Here is an 18654-nt window from a genome sequence, read left to right on the forward strand (position 1 = left end):
GTTAAAACACGGTCAGAATCAGCGCGTATAAAGCAGATCCCATTCATTTCAATGGGGAGTCGGCATACGAGCACTCCCCATTGAAATGAATGGGCTGCTTTTTTCTCTACGCGCTGATTCTGACCGTGTTTTAAAGTTCAGAATCAGGCAGTGTATCAGTAGTGTGAAGGGGCCCTACTTCCTTGGTCTCCAGCACGGGTCTTCTGGCTTCATGAATGACATCAGAGACCATGGAGGTCAGTGACTGGGCCTCAGAAGTCACATTGGTTATTCCAACAAATACTCTCAGTGCCGACTGCATTGGAGACCATAAAGGCATAAAACGAAGGGCCGCCAGGCTGCACTCTGCCGCAATAGTCAGGATAAGGGGCTTGAGGGCAGGTAGCTTGCCGACCAAGGAACCCATATTCAAAATCCCATTGTTCAACCCACTGAGAGTTTTCCTGGTGATATACATTGCCAATCCCCCCGCCGAGGGAGTAATGGGGACAATGCATATGTCCTATCTTATCTAGACTCCTAGCAGTACAACATTCTTTAACTTGCTGGCTTCTAATAATAATGATTTTCCTAATCCTATGTCTGTATATACAATAGTACAAAGCAGACAAGTGAGCAGGAAAAATCAACTTACTGTGTCTGCTCTAGTAGTCAGTGTGAAAATGCTACTATTTCAATATTTCTTTGCGTGACTATTCAAATAAAAACACTAGGAAAAAACAAAAATCTTTTAAAAATCCAGATTTTTTTCCTGGCAATGCATTCCTCTAATTGAAAACACTAATTTGTTTATGATGCAATATAATATAAACAGTTCTATGTATAGTTCTGTAGTCAATAAAGTGCTAGAATAACATCGCCTCCATATGTGTGCATAGTTTAGCATACTGTGAATGTTTGATCAGTCTGCCTCTACAAACATGTTGCTTTTCTTAACTCATACTTAATCTGCCAGCCACAATGGTTTGAGTATCATTGGCAATCGTCTTCAGCCTTTAATATGATTGGTTACTGGATTACAAAAATGTCATGTGACCATTTAAAATGATCAGGGTAATCCCCATTTCACCTTCACTATTAGTGGAATAATGCTGGCCTTGCTAAGAATCATCTTACACGAATGCTTCCAAATCAGGCTTACAGCTCAGAGCAGGGAGATGGCATGAGCTCCTTCTGTCCCCCTGAAGGAGCAATACCCAGGGGATATCAGAATTTCCCTGGGTTTCCGCAATTCTCCATTTTTTCTTTTTATTTTAATGCTGTAGACTATCTCCGCTGGATCCAGAGGCATTCCTGGGAAGGTGCAGTCTGATCCGTAAGTACTGTACTCAACATGAGTGGATTGACAGAGGAGGCAGTAGAGAAGTTTTTAGACTCCAACCCAACTATTGCCAAAGAATACTATGACAATAAATTTCGACCTGGAATTATATTTGAGCTTTTGAGCTCTGACGTCACAAATGTGGACTTCAGCAAGTACCATGACCTGAGCAGCGTGGATGAAAGTGAACTTGTCTTCGACCTGATCAGAGGATTCCAGGAGAACCTCAATGTTGAAAGATGTGTGTTCAATGTACTCAAGAGGATGTCCTTTATTATTCAAGCAGACCGTATGAGTTTGTTCATGTACCGAATGAGGAATGGTACTGCAGAGTTGGCCACTAGGCTCTTCAATGTCAATAAGGATGCTATCATGGAAGATTGCTTGGTGGCACCAGACTGTGAAATTGTTTTCCCTCTGGATACTGGAGTACTGGGATTTGTGGCCCAGTCTAAGAAATTAATTAATGTTGGGAATGTGACAGAGGTGAGTAAAGCAAGTAGAATACTACTAACTGATTTTATTTTATCCTTAGAAAATATGTAGAAACTGCTTGCTATTGTCTCCTTCTTAGCCTAGCCTGCATACCAAGCACCGGAATAATTCCACAGGTCATGTACAATACACATGGATACTTAATCCGGGATTAAATCCTTCCTTTGAAAGGTAGTTGCACCTTTAGAAGATAAGCTGCCATGCAGTGTATACGTATTATCGCAGATCATGCCCTGTATTGTTTCAGTACAGGTCATATATACTTATATTTTTCCTGTTTCTTAAAATAACCTAATATCTCCTGTGTGACTTATACATCAGGTGCTGTCACAAACTGGGCAGTTTATAATACGGAAAAATAATAACTAAACATTTGCACGTAGAATATGGAGGCAGTTCTGTAGAGCTCATCTGTGCCCTGAGAGGATAATCCCATTAAGATGATAAAGGTGGAAGACATGTCAAGGAGAGTTACTTATTTTGTGCTATTAGGATGCTTTTTATTTATTTATTTTTTGTTTCTTACCACTCCAATTCCAATATTTTTATGTAATCACATAGCTTTAAAACTGTATGTACATTATATGGACAAGTGGTAGTAGGATGGGAAATAATTATTGCTTAGAGGTTCCATTTTAGACAAATAATGATATGTAAAACCAATAATGATATAATTTAATATTTATAATTGAATATATGTTTAATGTATATATATACAGTGTATATATATATATATATATATATAGCATATTTATTATATATCTTAGCATTTTAACTAATATTCCCTATTACATCTTAAAGCTACAGCTTATAACACCCTTCTAGATAGATAGCTAGGAGCTTTCAGCTTTTTCTCATCAATTTACATAGGATCTTGTTATCACCATGAAAGCGCCTTCATGCATTATCCAAAGTACATAAAAATGACAGGACTACAAAAAAAAAAAACCCTAACAAATATGGTGGCCAAAGAGGGACTCATGAGATATGAGTCTTACAATCATATATGGATGTGATTTTTGGATATCCAAATACTTTTAGAAAATAAGAAAGAAAACAAGACAGCGCCGACAAAAGGGAGACCTTTCCAAATTTGCAAGGTAGATATCCAATCACTCCAACCTGGGGGTAAACTGGACAAGACAAAACAAAAAAACCTCCCTCAACATCTTTATATGATGGAGAAAATTATTAGATTTCAGACTGTACACCACATATTGGCCCACACAGGGGCCTTTTTCTAGTGTGGCCTTGGGTGGCGCTATGTGGTGTATGATCGTGGCTCAATAAATTGGTCATTGCTCCAAAAATGTAAATTTCTCAAATTGCTAAATTATTCATGTTGGAGAAACACAATTAATAGACTTAAGCAGGATTAAACAGACCCACAGGTGATTTCCCTGAGCTGACACCCATATCGTACAGCATTAGAACCAGGCTATTGTTTCAGAAACTCCCCAGTTTATTTTGATACACTGTGAACATGCTGAAGACAATCGGTATCCTTCCTCTGTGAGCCCCATCTGCTCAATCACACTGCAGAGGTCCCAATAACTAGTCATCTTGCAGATTCTTGATGCTATTTGAGGCCTGCTATTATGTGGGCGCATATCCATAGAACTAAGAGGTCTCTATTTTAAGGCAAATACAAGATACTACTACTGACAGGGCCCATATGGAGAAGGAACCATGGATTTGGGGTAAAGAATGCAAAGAAAAGTAGGTAAAAATAGACAATGCTATTCCGGAGGTGAGCATGAAAAGTGAAACAGAATTATAAATACTGGGACCCACTTAGGACTAGTTCACACGGCAGAAACATTTTCTGTTGTCGGCTTGTTCGCATGCCTAGCCGCAACAGGATGCCGATGCAGTGGGCCTCTTATCCATTGGGATGCACTAAGGTTGAAGTTGGTTTAATGCAAAAGGCAAGCCATATTGACCATGTACATTTGAAGGAGCTTGTATTATGTAGCCTATAGACTATTAAATGTTCCCTAGTGCAGTTGTATTTGGTCATGTTTAGAACCTAATTTAGGTGAGACCATTCTGCTGAAGACCTTTTCCTGGCTATACTAGATCAAGAGGCAATACATAAATGGATACAATGGACCTATCCCGGTGTGAGGGCTTCTAAGCCTAAAGACAGAAGGACCTCACTAGTACTCTAAGGGATGCCTTTACCTGCAATACCTGAAGGTCAAGTTTGTATTCGATCCCACAGAGATTTAGTCATTCCGCATTCCCACCAAATATGGATTAAAGTCCCCCTGAGCATTACTCCACTATCAATATATATATATATATATATATATATATATATATACACCTGCACTGTAAGAATGTGGAATAAAGAAACATAGCTGTGTTAATTGTGGATTGCTAAAGGGATCCTATCATACAAACACTTTTTTTTCTGAGTAACACGTCGGAATAGCCTTAAGAAAGGCCTTTTACACAATATTGTAAGCGGCCATTTTCTCATGGCCTGTGGGCATGCGCAGTCTGCTCTGCCCGAGGCCTAGAAATCTGAAACCTGCACTGGAAGAAGAGGATGAAGAGGACGTTGCTGATGAAGATGGAGGCGGCGCTGAAGAGAGTGCTCTCGCAGCATTGGGGTCGCCCCCAGTGCTGTTATGATTTTTCTGCTGACAGACTCTCTTTAAAATGACAATTCTAGAACATTGTTTCTTAAAATTTTCTGCTGTGCCATCCCTCTGTTATTACTGCTAGAAATATATTGATACATTGACAAATGGGTGTTAAAACAGACTGGGACCACAATCTTCAGAAGTTATGGCAAGGAGAAGCACTCACCCAATTGGATAACGATATGTTTATTAAGGCACAACGCATTTCAGGCACTTCGGCCCTTTATCAAGTGCAATAAATCACGTTCCCAGAGCAGCTGGGAGTCTCAGTGGCTCCAAGTTCAGGCTCCAAGTTGGGGTTGATGGTATCACCAGCAATCAATTTTGCTTGAGGTTTCTTTATCTCTGTCAGGCTCCATTTGTAGCTGTATCATAACATGTATTTGGAGCCCAGTGTCCCTGTATTTCAATGTAGTATGGGCTTTTCTAAGCTATTGGTTGGGTGTCATTTTATAGTTATTTCTGGCAGGTCATATTTGTACAGGCACATTGTAAGTGACTGCAGAGAAATTTTTAGGTCTTTGTGTATAAGTAGTGATCTCATTATTTAGAGAGTTGCATAGCTTTATGGACATAATCTATTTGCTCACAATAATGTTTTAACCAATGGGCAGCAGAACTGGACCACTGATGGGAGAGTACCAGGGACAGGTGAGTATGTGGGTTTTTTGTTGTTTTTTTTTCAAATTCCCCATCCTCACATTAAAAAACTGGTTTTCCTGGACAACCCCTTTAAACACTACACGTGAATCTACTAAGAGGTTGCATAAGCCCTGCCCCTTAGTATACATAGTTACATACATAGTTACATGGTAGATGAGGTTGGATAAAGACATCAGTCCATCAAGTCCAACCTATAACCCTACAATCCCTACAGTGTTGATCCAGGGGAAGGCAAAAAACCCATGAGGCTCATGCCAATTGCCCTATTTCAGGGGAAAAAATTCCTTCCCGACTCCAAATCTGGCAGTCAGTAAAAAACCCTGGATCAACGTATCCTTAAAATCTAGAGTCCATAACCCGTTATATTTTTCTCTTCAAGAAAGGCATCCAGGCCCTCTTTGAACTTGTTCAGTGAATCCGCCATCACCACTTCCTGGGGCAGAGAGTTCCAGAGCCTCACTGTTCTTACTGTGAAGAATCCCCTTCTATGTTCTGGTGAAACCTTCTCTCCTCCAGATGTAGGGGATGTCCTCTTGTCACTGTCACTGGCCTAGGAGTAAAAAGATTCTTAGAAAGTTCCATGTATTGTCCATTTTTATTATTACATTATTCATGTATTTGTACATTGTTATTAGATCTTCCCGTCGATGTCTTTTCTCTAAACTGAATAACCCCACGTTTGTTAATCTATCATTGTACTCCAGTCCACCCATTCCCCTAATCATTCTGGTTGCCCGTCTTTGCACTTTTTCAAGTTCACTTATGTCTTTCTTGTATATCGGGGCCCATACAAATGTACCTGGATTGCTTTTAAAAAATTGGGACAATGCCTTCAAATTTGGGACAGTTGATGAGTATGTGATGAGTTTTTGCACTACTTTCGTAAGATATTCCAATCCATTCATTGATGTATTTCCTCATCCTTACATATTTATCTTTCTTGTTGCGTTCATAATATGGCATTCCTGGTGCTTCACCTATAGAAGTCTTCCACTTTTCATTAAAACAGCAGCACTTAACCTCTTCCAAACACCCCATAGACTTTATAAACCTGGGAGGTCCACTTCTAACCCTGCAAGGATGTATATATACGTCATCTCAAGATTAGCCTGCTGTAAAAAATCATACAGGGCTATGGGCTCAGGATGCCAGCTGTTACTACAACCAGACGTCCCATAGTGAAGGCATGGATGAGTATAGGAGCCACAATGATGCCATCATACCCACACAAAAAAAGAAAAAGAAATATAAAATGCCCATCCATGATATTTTGAGGGGACAATGCATATAAAAAAAAATTATAATAATACGAAAAAAAAGTTAACCTCTGTCCTCTACCATGCTCCCATCACAGGTTCTAGCCCCACCCCCAGCAACACTAGAAATAAGTAAAAATGACCGTAACATAGAGGGAAAACTACATTTTTTATTTAGTAGTACTTCATGCTATAAAAAAAAACAAACAGAAAACTGGAAACATGAGAAAAACAAGACATGTTCCCTCCTTTTTGTTTACATTAAAAAAGTACAAACATAGAAGAATAAAAACAACATAGAAAGAAAGACCTATGTATCACCAAAAATGATACAAACATGTTAGAGCCCTCATAACTACATGTACGAAAAACCAAAAAAATTGCCTGGTACACAAATGGTTAAAGAGGTTGCTCAGTTTCAAATAAATATTAATTGTTTATATAATAAACAGTTGTACAATTTCCCAATATACTTTCTGTATCAATTCCTCACGGTTTCTAGATCTCTGCTTGCTGTCATTCATTCTGGTTAATTCCAGTGGATAAAATTCAGTCCATGGTCATGTGATATACAGTCCATGTCATGTGACCTGCAGTCCATGGTCATGTGATGAACACACAGGTGCACGGCTCATTACAGTCACAGCACAGTAGTCAAGATGCCTGATAACGAGCTGTGCACCTGTGTCCATCACATGACCATGGGCTGATCTTTATCCACTGGAATTAAGCAGAATGAATGACAGCAAGCAGAGATTTAGAAAACCAGGAGGAATTGATACAGAAATTTTACAGGAAATTGAAACTGGACAACCCCTTTAAGTGTGCTTAACTATAGAGATGGTATTGGCAGAAACCTTTTCATTCAATAATTGCTCAGTGCAGCAGGGCCCCAGTACAATTTACACCTTGGCCCTGGCATTTTCTATTATTGGTTGCAGAGGGCACTGGAATTAGCCATATATCTACTGTAGGATATGCAGCAATGATATTTTATTTCTCTGCAAACATGCACTTATTACAGTAGCCCATGTTTACATAGAAAGGGTGGTGATTGTTAGTGTAAGCCATGCCATATGGTCTAGAGTCCACATCAAGACGTAATGATTGTAAACGTCTCTTTCAACTAGGTAGAAGGATACAGAAACAGCATGGGAAAGTAAATGATCTTTACACTGGTTATATTATGGAGATTATTTTCCTACATCCCATATGTCTAGGTTGTTCCACTCTTTGTTGCTTTGCTCTAGCAATACTAACAGTGACATTTTACCTACACTAAGCACAGAGTACCAGAATTCTGACATCATTTGCACCAGAAAACTATCTAGCATGTCTCGCGCCACATTTCTTAAGCCTGGTACACACTTTTTAGGCTAAGGCCCAACATTGCAGAAAAGCTGCTTATTTTGTTGCAGATTTTGCTTTGGTTTTTTGAGCCAAACCAAGGATTGGCTTCAAAATTAATGGGAATTATATAAGAAGCTCTTATTCTTCTACCCTATACTCATTCCACTCCTGGCAGTGGCTCAAAAAAACACAACAAAATCTGCAAGAAAAAAAGTTGTGTTTCTGCAACATGGGGCTTCAGCCTTTGGCTACAGCTCCACGGGCCGTATCCGCAGCATTAAAGCACTGCGGGAAGAACCGCTGCGTGAACGCATTGTGATTCTTTCTGCAGCGCTTTTAAGAGAATGTTCACAGTTTTCCTCTGCGGACTTCTCTTAACATTATATCTACGGGAAAGCCGCCGGCGTTTCCGTAGATATAATTGACATGCTGCTATCTTTTCCGCAAAGTGGGGATGGAATTCGCATGAATCCCATCCACTTTGCCTGCACTGTACAACGCCGCAATTTTTCCCACAGCGTCTCCGCTGTGGGCAAATCGCGGCATTTCCGGCCTTAGACAGTTTTACAACCTGTTCAAAAAGGGGGCCTGACATTGTTGGAAACACCTGAGACTTCATGGCATAAGTTGCAACGTTATGTGCCAAACAATGCATCATATTGTGGTAAAAAAAAATTGGTATAAACTAAGCCAATCAATATGAAACCTGGCACAGTTTAAGACAGTTACTCAAGAAGGACTGGTGATGTCACTCACATAAGTCACCAGTTCCTTGAAAAAAGCAAAAAGAGGCTGCAGATGAATAGAGCAGACTTGTAACTGTCCTTTTACTCCTTTTGGCCAAATATCACAAAATATTTATGCAGTATTTGTTGATAAGAGTATGGACCTTTAGCATAAGGCGGCATATTCAATAGGAAGATCTGCATTAATAAAAATGTACATATGAAAAGTCATTGACCTCCTTAATAAGATGGCTGAGCTGCAGATGCCATTGGTACTACGTATTTGTGTACTGGGATTATTAGATGAGGAGCGGTGGTAACGTTATGCTGCCATTTTATGTGAAATGCTATTCCTTGGATGTTAAAACACTGCATTGAGATGCATGGACAGGCTCTTCACTATATCTCAATAGCAAAATATAGTAAACCCTACTATCCCCTATGAATAGATAGTATACAAGAATAGAGGATGTCCGGATAAGTACTTCAAGTTGTGGAATAAATGTCTCCTCTTAACCTATATACTTCTAAAGCTTTACAAAACTCATTGAATTCTACTGTTTCTGGGAAGTGTATATAGTTTCCTTTTGTCAAGGATGACCTGTTTTACCACATAATAATAGACAGGAAACTTAGATGTTAGCCATTTTGTTACTGAATTGGTCATAATTAGAGATGAGCAAACATTGTTCGATCAAATAGATATTTGATCGGATATCAGGCTGCTCGAGATATTCGATTCCAATTGAATACCACGTGGCAAATGCACTAAAAATTTGTATCCCCTCCCACCTTCCCTGGTGCTTTTTTTGTACCAATAACTGTGCAGGGGAGGTGGGACAGGAACTACGACAATGTAGGCATCGAAAAAAAAATCGGAAAAAGTAATTGGCTGGCTAAATCAGGTGACCTCCACTTTATACGAATGGTGGATTTCAGATTCGGTTCATATGAGACTGTGAACTATGTGACTGTGAGACAGGGATAGATGTACTGGCAGGGTTAGCTAGAAATTAGCTTTTTCTCATAGGAATGCATTGACCAGCGTTGATTGGGCGAATGCCATACAGTGTACAGCATTCGGCCAATCAACGCTGGTTCTGCCGGAGGAGGCGGAGTCTAAGATCGGTCCACAGCAGTCTCCATTGTGGTCCGATCTCAGATGTAGCAGAGTTGATACAGCACTGCTACATCTCAGGTATATCAGAGTTGACATAGCGCTGCTACATCTCAGATCCCCTATGAATAGATGTAGCAGTGTTGAGTGCACAGCACTGCTACATCTCAGGTGTGGCAGAGTTCAGCACATGGCCAGCTCTCCTGCATCTCAGGTGTAGCGGAGTTCAGCGCATGGCCATCTCTGCTGCATCTCAGGTGTAGCAGAGTTCAGTGCGCGGCCAGCTCTGCTGCATCTAAGGTGTAGCAGAGCTCAGCGCATGGCCAGCTCTGCTGCATCTCAGGTGTAGCAGAGTTCAGCTTATGGCCATCTCTGCTGCATCTCAGGTGTAGCAGAGTTCAGCACACGGCCAGCTCTGCTGCATCTCAGGTGTAGCAGAGTTCAGCACACGGCCAGCTCTGCTGCATCTCAGGTATAGCAGAGTTGAGCGCACAGCTCTGCTACACCTGAAATGTAGCAGAGCTGTGTCAACTCTGCTATACCTGAGATCGGACCATAATGGAGACTGCTGTGGGCCAATCTTAGACTCCACCTCCTCACAGACGAGCCTCCGGCAGAACCAGCGTTGATTGGTCGAATGCTGTACTCTGTATGGCATTCGGCCAATCAACGCTGGTCAATGCATTCCTATGGGAAAAAGTCAGCTCCCACATTATTAGTGGCGTAATACAGGGACTTGGGCATGTTAGATGCCCCCAGGCATGCTTCTCCTGCTGTCCCAGTTGCATTCCAGAGGTGTTGGCATCATTTGCTGAGATGTCATAGTGGACTTGGTGACTCTCCTGAGTTGAAGAGTGGTTTCCCCTGAAACGAAGCTTTTTCCCCCATAGACTATAATGGGGTTCAATATTCGTTCGAATAGTCGAATATTCAATGGAAGCACTAGAGGTAGACAAGCACTGTACTTTGGCTTTCTCCGATGTTCCTATTAAAATTAATGGAGTGGTGCATGCACTGCCCCACCATTGCGCCATTCGGAAAGTTCCCCTTTCTCCAGATCAGTGAAGGTCTGGGTGGTCGGATTCCCACTGATCTACAATCCCTTGTACAACCCCTTTAAGGGATGTATTTTTTTTTGTGCTTTATATGTACAATTTTATTCTTCAATAAAGCCAGTTTTAAGATAAATGTCCGTATGCAGTTCATGTATATATCCTTTTATATATCCTTTCTTCTCAGTGGTCCCACAAAATCAAAGCTATTTACACTATGACATACGGTTGGTTGAATGACTCTATACCCTAGTCTGCAAAATAATTTCCCTTTCCTGTTTACAGAAGTAAGTGCAGCTCTGGGGTTAACCTAGCAAGCAGCAAGTAGCCTTTCAGGGTCTGTGATAGGAGGCTAGGAGCTCACTTACGGTGGAATAGTAACTTAGAAGACAAGTCATTGTTTTATGTAATTGTATTTAATTAATATAAAACAGAAATTAATGTGGCCAGCACACACCCTGTGACTCATTGATAGCTCCTTCCCGACATCAGTGCTTAACCCTAAATATATGCAAAACATAAGTGGGTTAAAATTATTATTTTATCATCCGTAGTTGCATTTATAAGAGGGTAATGAGTTACGACATAAATCGTATATAACTTTTTGGATAACCTTTAAGGATAAGCTGCCATTTATGTGTACATGTGGAATAACACTGTTTCTGGTTATTACATTCTGCATTGTTTGATTGATTGGCACATAGGCTGTCAATGACACAGGTAAGGCTAAGATTAAGTATTTCAGGAGCAGAGGGAAGAAAAGGTGTATGAGATGGGTGTGGAGGAAAATGTGTTAAGAAAGGGCAACAAGGACCGAAGGCAAGGAATCGTAACTGAACACGCCTCCTGCGCTGTAGCGTGCAAGCGGAGGGTGGTACATGGACCCGAATAGGCAGAGATTACAGATATCTTCTTCAGCAATTTATCCTCATGCATACAAGTGTGCCACCTAAGGCTCTTTTGAGGGTAGTTCTGATGCTACGTTCAGGCATTTATATTTATCCTGCGCTGTGAAAACAGAACAGAACCTTGTGATTGAAATCAATGGAGCACAGAAGGTACTTGGATGTCATCCAAGTGCATTCCATTAACAAATCAGACCCCCCCAGCCTGCACATTCTGTTGTGTGCATGAGGCCTAAGGAACTCAACTACTTTGACAAGAGTCAAATGTAATGGCTAGACAACTAGTGCAAATTGCTAAAAAAGATGTTGCCGGCTATGAGAGATATCAGAATATGCGGCACATCAGAGATCACTTGGTTGTGTGTGCATACAGATGAAACAAAAATTAAAATCACACTTAAAGGGGTTGTCTCATCTCAAGGATCTTATCTATACTGGTAGCTTATGTAAATTGAAGCCTTTTTCTAAATGTATTGCTGTAGAAATTCTGCTATGTTTGCCAGACCTTATTCCTTGAATTGTTTACACTGCATTCCTATAACCACGGACCTGGGAAATAGGAAAAGTGACGTCACTTACTCAGTCCTGGCAGGACAATTTGTTCAGATAATTGCACTTTGCTGATAAAACCAAGTCTGTTATTTCTCTAAGTAAACACACACAGATAACATGGAGTCTGTTCTGTACAAGAATCTGCAGATTATCTGACCTGCAGAAGTGTTGTTTGTTCAGCAGGAGGGAGGAGGAGGAGAGAAATACAGGAATTGAGAAGAGGACACTGCATACAGCCTGGCTGAAAGACTGACATGGGAGAACTCCTTTAATGTATTAACAACACTGTGGCACAGAGCACAATTTTGTCAAAGACTTTTTATTGGCTTTTGTTTTCTACTGTGAAATGATATAGCATTGCAGCAAGTTTTCATGCTGCACAAAGTCCAAAAAGTTAACTCTACTACATCTTTAGCTACAGCACCAGGATGCACGAACAGGCAAGCCAGTGAAGTCAGTGTGATCCTCCAGGGAATTCAGATGGACCCAGTACACATCCTTATAGCAGTGGTATTCCCTAAGGACTATGGCCTCTTTGACAAGCATAAAGCTCCTTGTTATACCGCACAAATTGTTCAGGAACAGTTTTAGAAATACGTCAAACAGATAAAGTTGTTGATGTGGTCTTCAGCTTACCAAGATCTCAGTCTGATGAATCATCTATGGAATGTGCTACACAAAAAGATTAGTAAGGGGGCCGGCTGTTTTTAAATTGTACATCTGTTCATCTTAAAGGGAACAGGGATTCTCAGTCCCCCATAAAATCTCCCTTGGTGGAAAATGATATAAAACAAATTTATTAACATGAAACAGCACACTATCTATCCAAATGTTATCTATATTCTTGCTGCAGGACCATAGCTATAGAGTCTTAAGCAGTAGCAGTTGCTACATGGCCCTGTACCCAGAGGGGCCCCAAAGTTCCTTTTTCCACATAAAACTAAACACTATTCTAAATGACATACAGTACTTTGGGCCCAGGAGCTTTAGGATATGTCTTTGGTTTGATGTAATTTCTATTGGTGACAAAATAGATGTTTAGGTGGAAGGTCAGTCTTGTTGAGGCACATGCCAGCATAGCCTCAAATATGGAGTCTATTTTTTCAGTGAGGTGTCATCTGATTGTTCAGATCCTGTGCTTGAGGGGACACTGAGTCCTTGATGTAGCCCCACAGAAGAAGTCACAGGGCATTAGGTCTGGTGAACAAGGAGCCCTTGGTGAATCATTGTTTCTGGCAAGGTGAATCCAATGTTCTGATAGAGTTAACAGGTATCAGCAAACATCCAAATAGAAATATGGAGGTGCACCAACCTACTGAGAATACTTTTGTCAGAGCTTCCTCTTTTTGTGGTATAAGGTATTCTTTTATGTGGTCCAGATAAGAGAGACCAGTGACAGTATCCTCTGAATAAGAAATTTCCACAGACTTTGCGCCTTCTCATTCTAGAGAACACATTGATTTTGGATGAGTCCCTCATGTACTCAGTAAAGACACATAGGTTTCCTGAGCCCCAAATTCTAATGTTGTAGCAACTGACCTTCCCATTGAGGTGAAAGGTAGCTGTATCACTGAAAACAGCTTGTCACCAAATTTGTCCTTTTCTGATTGAACCTGTAAGTTAAAGTAAAACTGATGGTATTTTGGTTTGTGGTCTGGTTTCATCTTCTGAAAAGATGTAATCTGTATGGCGTATACGGCAGATTTCTTATTAAGATACACCATACCATGGCTTGTGGTAACTGTAGTCCCATGGTACGCAGCCTGGTAGATTTTCTAGGACTAGGCTCTTACATGGCTCGAATCCTGTTCATTGTCTCTTCTGAAGTCTTTGGCAGTCCAGACTTTTTCCATGACATAAACACCCAGTGGTTTTGATTTGCTTTACCTAATGTGAAATGCAATTTCTGTGTGGAGCACATTTACTAAATTTCTTGCAATTTCCCACACAAGCTTTTTCTTCGTTCCATGTCACCATTTTATGTCATACTATGTAAGGGCATTTCACATTTATCTCTTCAAAATTGAAAGCTGTGCTGTGATTGGGTGCTAAGTGGTGTGATTGGGTGCTATGTGCTGTGATTGGGTGCTAAGTGGTGTGATTGAGTGCTGTCTGCTGTGATTGGGTGCTATGTGCTGTGATGGGGCTAAGTGCTGTTATTGGGTTCTAATTGTTGTGATTGTATGCTAAGTGCTGTGATTGGGTGCCAAGTGCTGTGATTGGGTGCTATGTGCTGTGATTGGGTGCTATGTGCTGTGATTGGGTGCTATATGCTGTGATTGGGTGCTATATGCAGTGATTGGGTGCTATGTACTGTGATTGGGCGCTATATGCTGTTATTGGGTGCTATATGCTGTGATTTTATGCTAAGTGCTGTGATTGGGTGCTAAGTGATGTGATTTGGTGCTATGTGCTGTTATTGGGTGCTAAATGCTGTGATTGGGTGTTATATGCTGTAATTGGGTGCTAAGTACTTTGATTGGCTGCTTTGTGCTGTGATTGGGCACTAAGTGCTGTGGTTGGTTGTTAAGTCCTTTGATTGGGTGCTATCTGCTGTGATTGGGTGCTAAGTGCTGTAATCAGGTGCTATGTACTGTGATTGGGTGCTAAATGCTGTGATTGGGTGTTATAAGCTGTAATTGGGTATTAAGTGCTTTGATTGGCTGCTTTGTGCTGTGATTGGGCACTAAGTGCTGTGGTTGGTTGTTAAGTCCTTTAATTGAGTGATAATTGCTGTGATTGGGTGCTATGTGCTGTGATCAGGTGCTATGTACTGTGATTGGGTGCTAAGTTCCACGAGTGGGTGCTAAGTGCTGTGATTGGGTGCTATTGGAAACTAAGACCTTTTGCTTTGACTTTCAGTCTCCGGCCATTTACCAATTATGTTACTATCATTACAGGCTCGGGGAGAGAGTAGAGGGGTACTAGGCAGAAGAAGAAGGGAGACGTGATTGTCTCAATCTTCAGGGGTGCAGTATTAAAGTCAGGGAGCAGGATGAAAAGTGTTACTTCCTGGCTGTGTGTCACTGAAAAGAGGGAATGGGAGAGAAACATAGATTAAATTGTAAAACCTGGGCAGTTGAAGCAAGCAGGCATGTCTATCTAATGTCACTGCTGTAACCTTACCATTAAGGTAGCAAATTCTTTCCTAGAACCCAATTATTTCACAGCAACAATATAGCCAATATAATGGTTACTCTCTTTTTTTATGCCAAGGTGCATCAGGGCAGGAGCAGATTAAGAGGACCATAGGCCACAGACTGTTAAGCAGGCATGCACCCCTGATCCCAATTCATATCAAAGACGCCTGTGACAGAATAAAGTCCTATAATTGCCACACTATATAATGTCCTATAGTGGTCCCCAACATAGATAATGTCCCACAACAGCCTCTCCCCACAGTATAGTGTTCCAGAGTGGCCTGTACATTGAAAAAGAGAAAAAAAAATCCACATATCTAGAAATGACTGAACAGTTCTTGTTACAAATTTTCCAAAACTTTCTGGTTGCTGGCATGACCAATGTGACACCAACCCAATCCCAGACCTCAGTGGTCTCTGATATTATTCAAGAAGACAGAAAGGGCCCACAGAGGACGAGGATCCATGCTGGAGCCCAGGGCAGGTGAGTAACACTGTTGTGTTTGGTCATCTATCATTGGGCCTCCACTACTTATACAGTGGGGTCTGAAGAGACAGATTGGGGGGGGGATATTTAGGTGGGTCACTTTTTTCTACTTAAAAAGCAGGAAGATGAGGAGTTTTACATGTAATCTGCACTTAAGCGGGTCACTTGTGACTAAAAACTTTTGCAGCATCTGCATTACATTTTATGGCTCTTCAGCCTCGTTTTTTGAGAAAATATGTGTATGTATAAACTTTTATTTCTATACCTCCTGTTTAAGTATAACAATACTTTACACTTTGTACTTTAATACAAAATTGCATGGCAAGTGTATACATTTAGAAAATATGTAAGCATGGAAATGATCCAGAAACACACTAGCATGCCGCAGGTCCACGATGGAGATTCCTGTCTCTGCATGGTAGAATTATAAAGTGATTCTTAAGATACAAAACAATCCTGAAGTTTGGATCTGATGTACTGAATACAGAACTGATGCCGCTCCCCGCTGTGGGAAACTAGTGTTATTTCTGCAAGTAAAAGGACACATGCTGAGAAAGTGACAGATGTTTGTTAGATGCTGAAAAGCTAATGCAAGTAAAATGTAAAAACAGAAGACGAGAACTTTATTAAGAAACTTTGGCTATGACTCCAGCTTTTCAACTTCTAATGTATGGTGATGTAATGTCTTAGGTGAAAATGCCCTTTACCGTATACTGGCTAATGCAGGTATAAATGATCATAAATACAATTTCTTATCATTTAGTCAGGGGCATTTCAGGTCACACATAAATATTTCAAACAAACCAGAAAAGATAACCTGAGTAAATGCAACCTGGCCCTAAGTGAAAAAATACCCCCCTCCCCCGTGTGAGTATCCACATTTTTTGGAAAATGTTCCATTTCACTAGCCGCACCTAGTCATGTTTATTGCCAGACCAGTGGAATGAAGAAATCACTTAAAGGCGTTGTCCAATATTAAGAGATAAATGTTATTGTTTGGATAATAAAAATCTGTGCAATATTCCAATATACTTTCTGTATCAATTCCTCACGGTTTTCTAGATCTCTGCTTGCTGTCATTCATTCTGCTTGCTCCCAGTGGATAAAAATCAGTCCATGGTCATGTAACATACAGTCACTGGCCATGTGATATACAGTCTCTGGTCATGTGATATACAGTCCCTGGTATTGTAATATAGAGTCCATGGTCATGTAATATACATTCCATGCTCATGTGATATACAGTCCCTAGTCATATGATATACAGTCTCTGGTCATGTAATATACAGTCCCTGGTCATGTAATATACAGTCCCTGGTCATGTAATATACAGTCCCTGGTCATATAATAAAAAGTTCCTGGTTATGTGACATACAGTCCTTGGTCATGTAATATACAGTCCCTAGTCATATGATATACAGTCCCTGGTCATGTAATATACAGTCCCTGGTCATGTAATATACAGTCCCTGGCCATATAATAAAAAGTTCCTGGTTATGTGACATACAGTCCCTGGTCATGTAATATACAGTCCCTGGTCATGTGATATACAGTCCCTGGTCATGTAATATATAGTCCTGGTCATGTGATATACAGTCCTTCGTCATGTAATATACAGTCACTGGCCATGTGATATACACTCCCTGGTCATGTAATATACAGTCCAGGGTCATGTAATATACAGTCCCTGGTCATATGATATACAGTCCCTGGTCATGTGATATACAGTCCATGATCATGAGAGAGGAGAAGCCCCTAAAACCCTTTTCAGCTATTTTGAGTAAGAATAAAAAGCAGTTTTTCATGAAAATAGAGCTGCAATGCAGAATAGGAAATGCGTCTTTGCAAAGTGTAGCTCCACAAGGAACTGTTAGTAATCTGATACTGATTTTCCTGCTGACAGACTCCCTTTAAACAGGTCGTTCGTGCTCGAAAATCTTCCAATGTGGTTCAAATTAAAACAATTCTGCAAATAAGAACGGGCCAAAATTCCTCCATAGAAATGTGAAAGACTCATTGTCAGTTATGGCAAATGCCTAATTGCAGTTGTTGCCGCCAAGGGTGACACAACCAGTTATCATATTTAGGGGGCAAGTAGGCCTAGTTCACATGGGGCAAGAGGGGGCGGATTGTGGCGCGGAATCCGCCTCAAAATCTGCCCCCTCACAATAGAGGTCTATGTAGACCGCTAGCGTTCTTTTTTTTTTGCTAGCAGTTTGTTCCCGCTGGCGGAAAGAAAAAAGCAAGCTGCCCTTTCTTCAGGCTCATTCCACGGCTGATTCAGCCGTGGCGTCCACCTCGTGACAGCACCATACGGACTAGGCCCATTCATTTGGGCCTAATCCAGAGCGGAAAGCAGCGACGGAATGTGCACACGCGGAATCCCTGTGTGAACTAGCCCTTACTATTTTTATATAAGGCCCGGTTTGTTTGAATAGCTTGTTTCCCTTAATAACTTACATCATCATTCAAAAACTGCGCAATATATTCACTCAGGTTATATCTTTGTCTGATATTGAAATTTATTTGATAATCTGAAAAATGTAAATATAACAAAAAAGCAAAAATATAAGAAATTTCTACAGAGGTGAATACGTTTTTCACAGTACCATATACTCAAATCCATTAGTAATGTCCCTCTGGTGGAAGGATCGTTCACTTCATGGACAATAGTGCCACCTTGTGGTCTGGCATTATAAAGGGAGAAAAAAAGTTATCTCTGTTTAACAAAAGTCAGGGTTAAAAGGTATAAAGTCTTACAATAATTCCCTTTTCGGATCCTTCTCTGCATTTGGCTAATAGCAATGTATTAAAACTGCATTGTGGGAAAAAGTTCAATCTTTCAGACTTTTCTTACCTCAGGCTTTGAAGGTATTTACAAGATCCCTGTGAGTAGAGGTGTTGACATATAGGTTCATTTCTGTTATCTCATCCTACATT

General features: G+C 40.6%; 1 protein-coding gene across 2 annotated transcripts in view; it reads left to right on the forward strand.

The window, feature by feature from the left end:
• The first annotated feature begins 1075 nt into the window (after positions 1-1075).
• Positions 1076-18654, forward strand: part of PDE6A (phosphodiesterase 6A) — a 478514-nt gene continuing 460935 nt past the window's right edge. For both annotated transcript variants that reach the window (XM_075274668.1, XM_075274667.1), the window contains exon 1: positions 1076-1807. In XM_075274668.1, coding sequence (XP_075130769.1) covers positions 1334-1807 — 474 coding nt within the window. In that variant the 5' untranslated portion in view covers positions 1076-1333. The remainder of the gene's footprint in view (positions 1808-18654) is intronic.

Source organism: Leptodactylus fuscus, chromosome 5, assembly GCF_031893055.1.
Source record: "Leptodactylus fuscus isolate aLepFus1 chromosome 5, aLepFus1.hap2, whole genome shotgun sequence".
NCBI lineage: Eukaryota > Metazoa > Chordata > Amphibia > Anura > Leptodactylidae > Leptodactylus > Leptodactylus fuscus.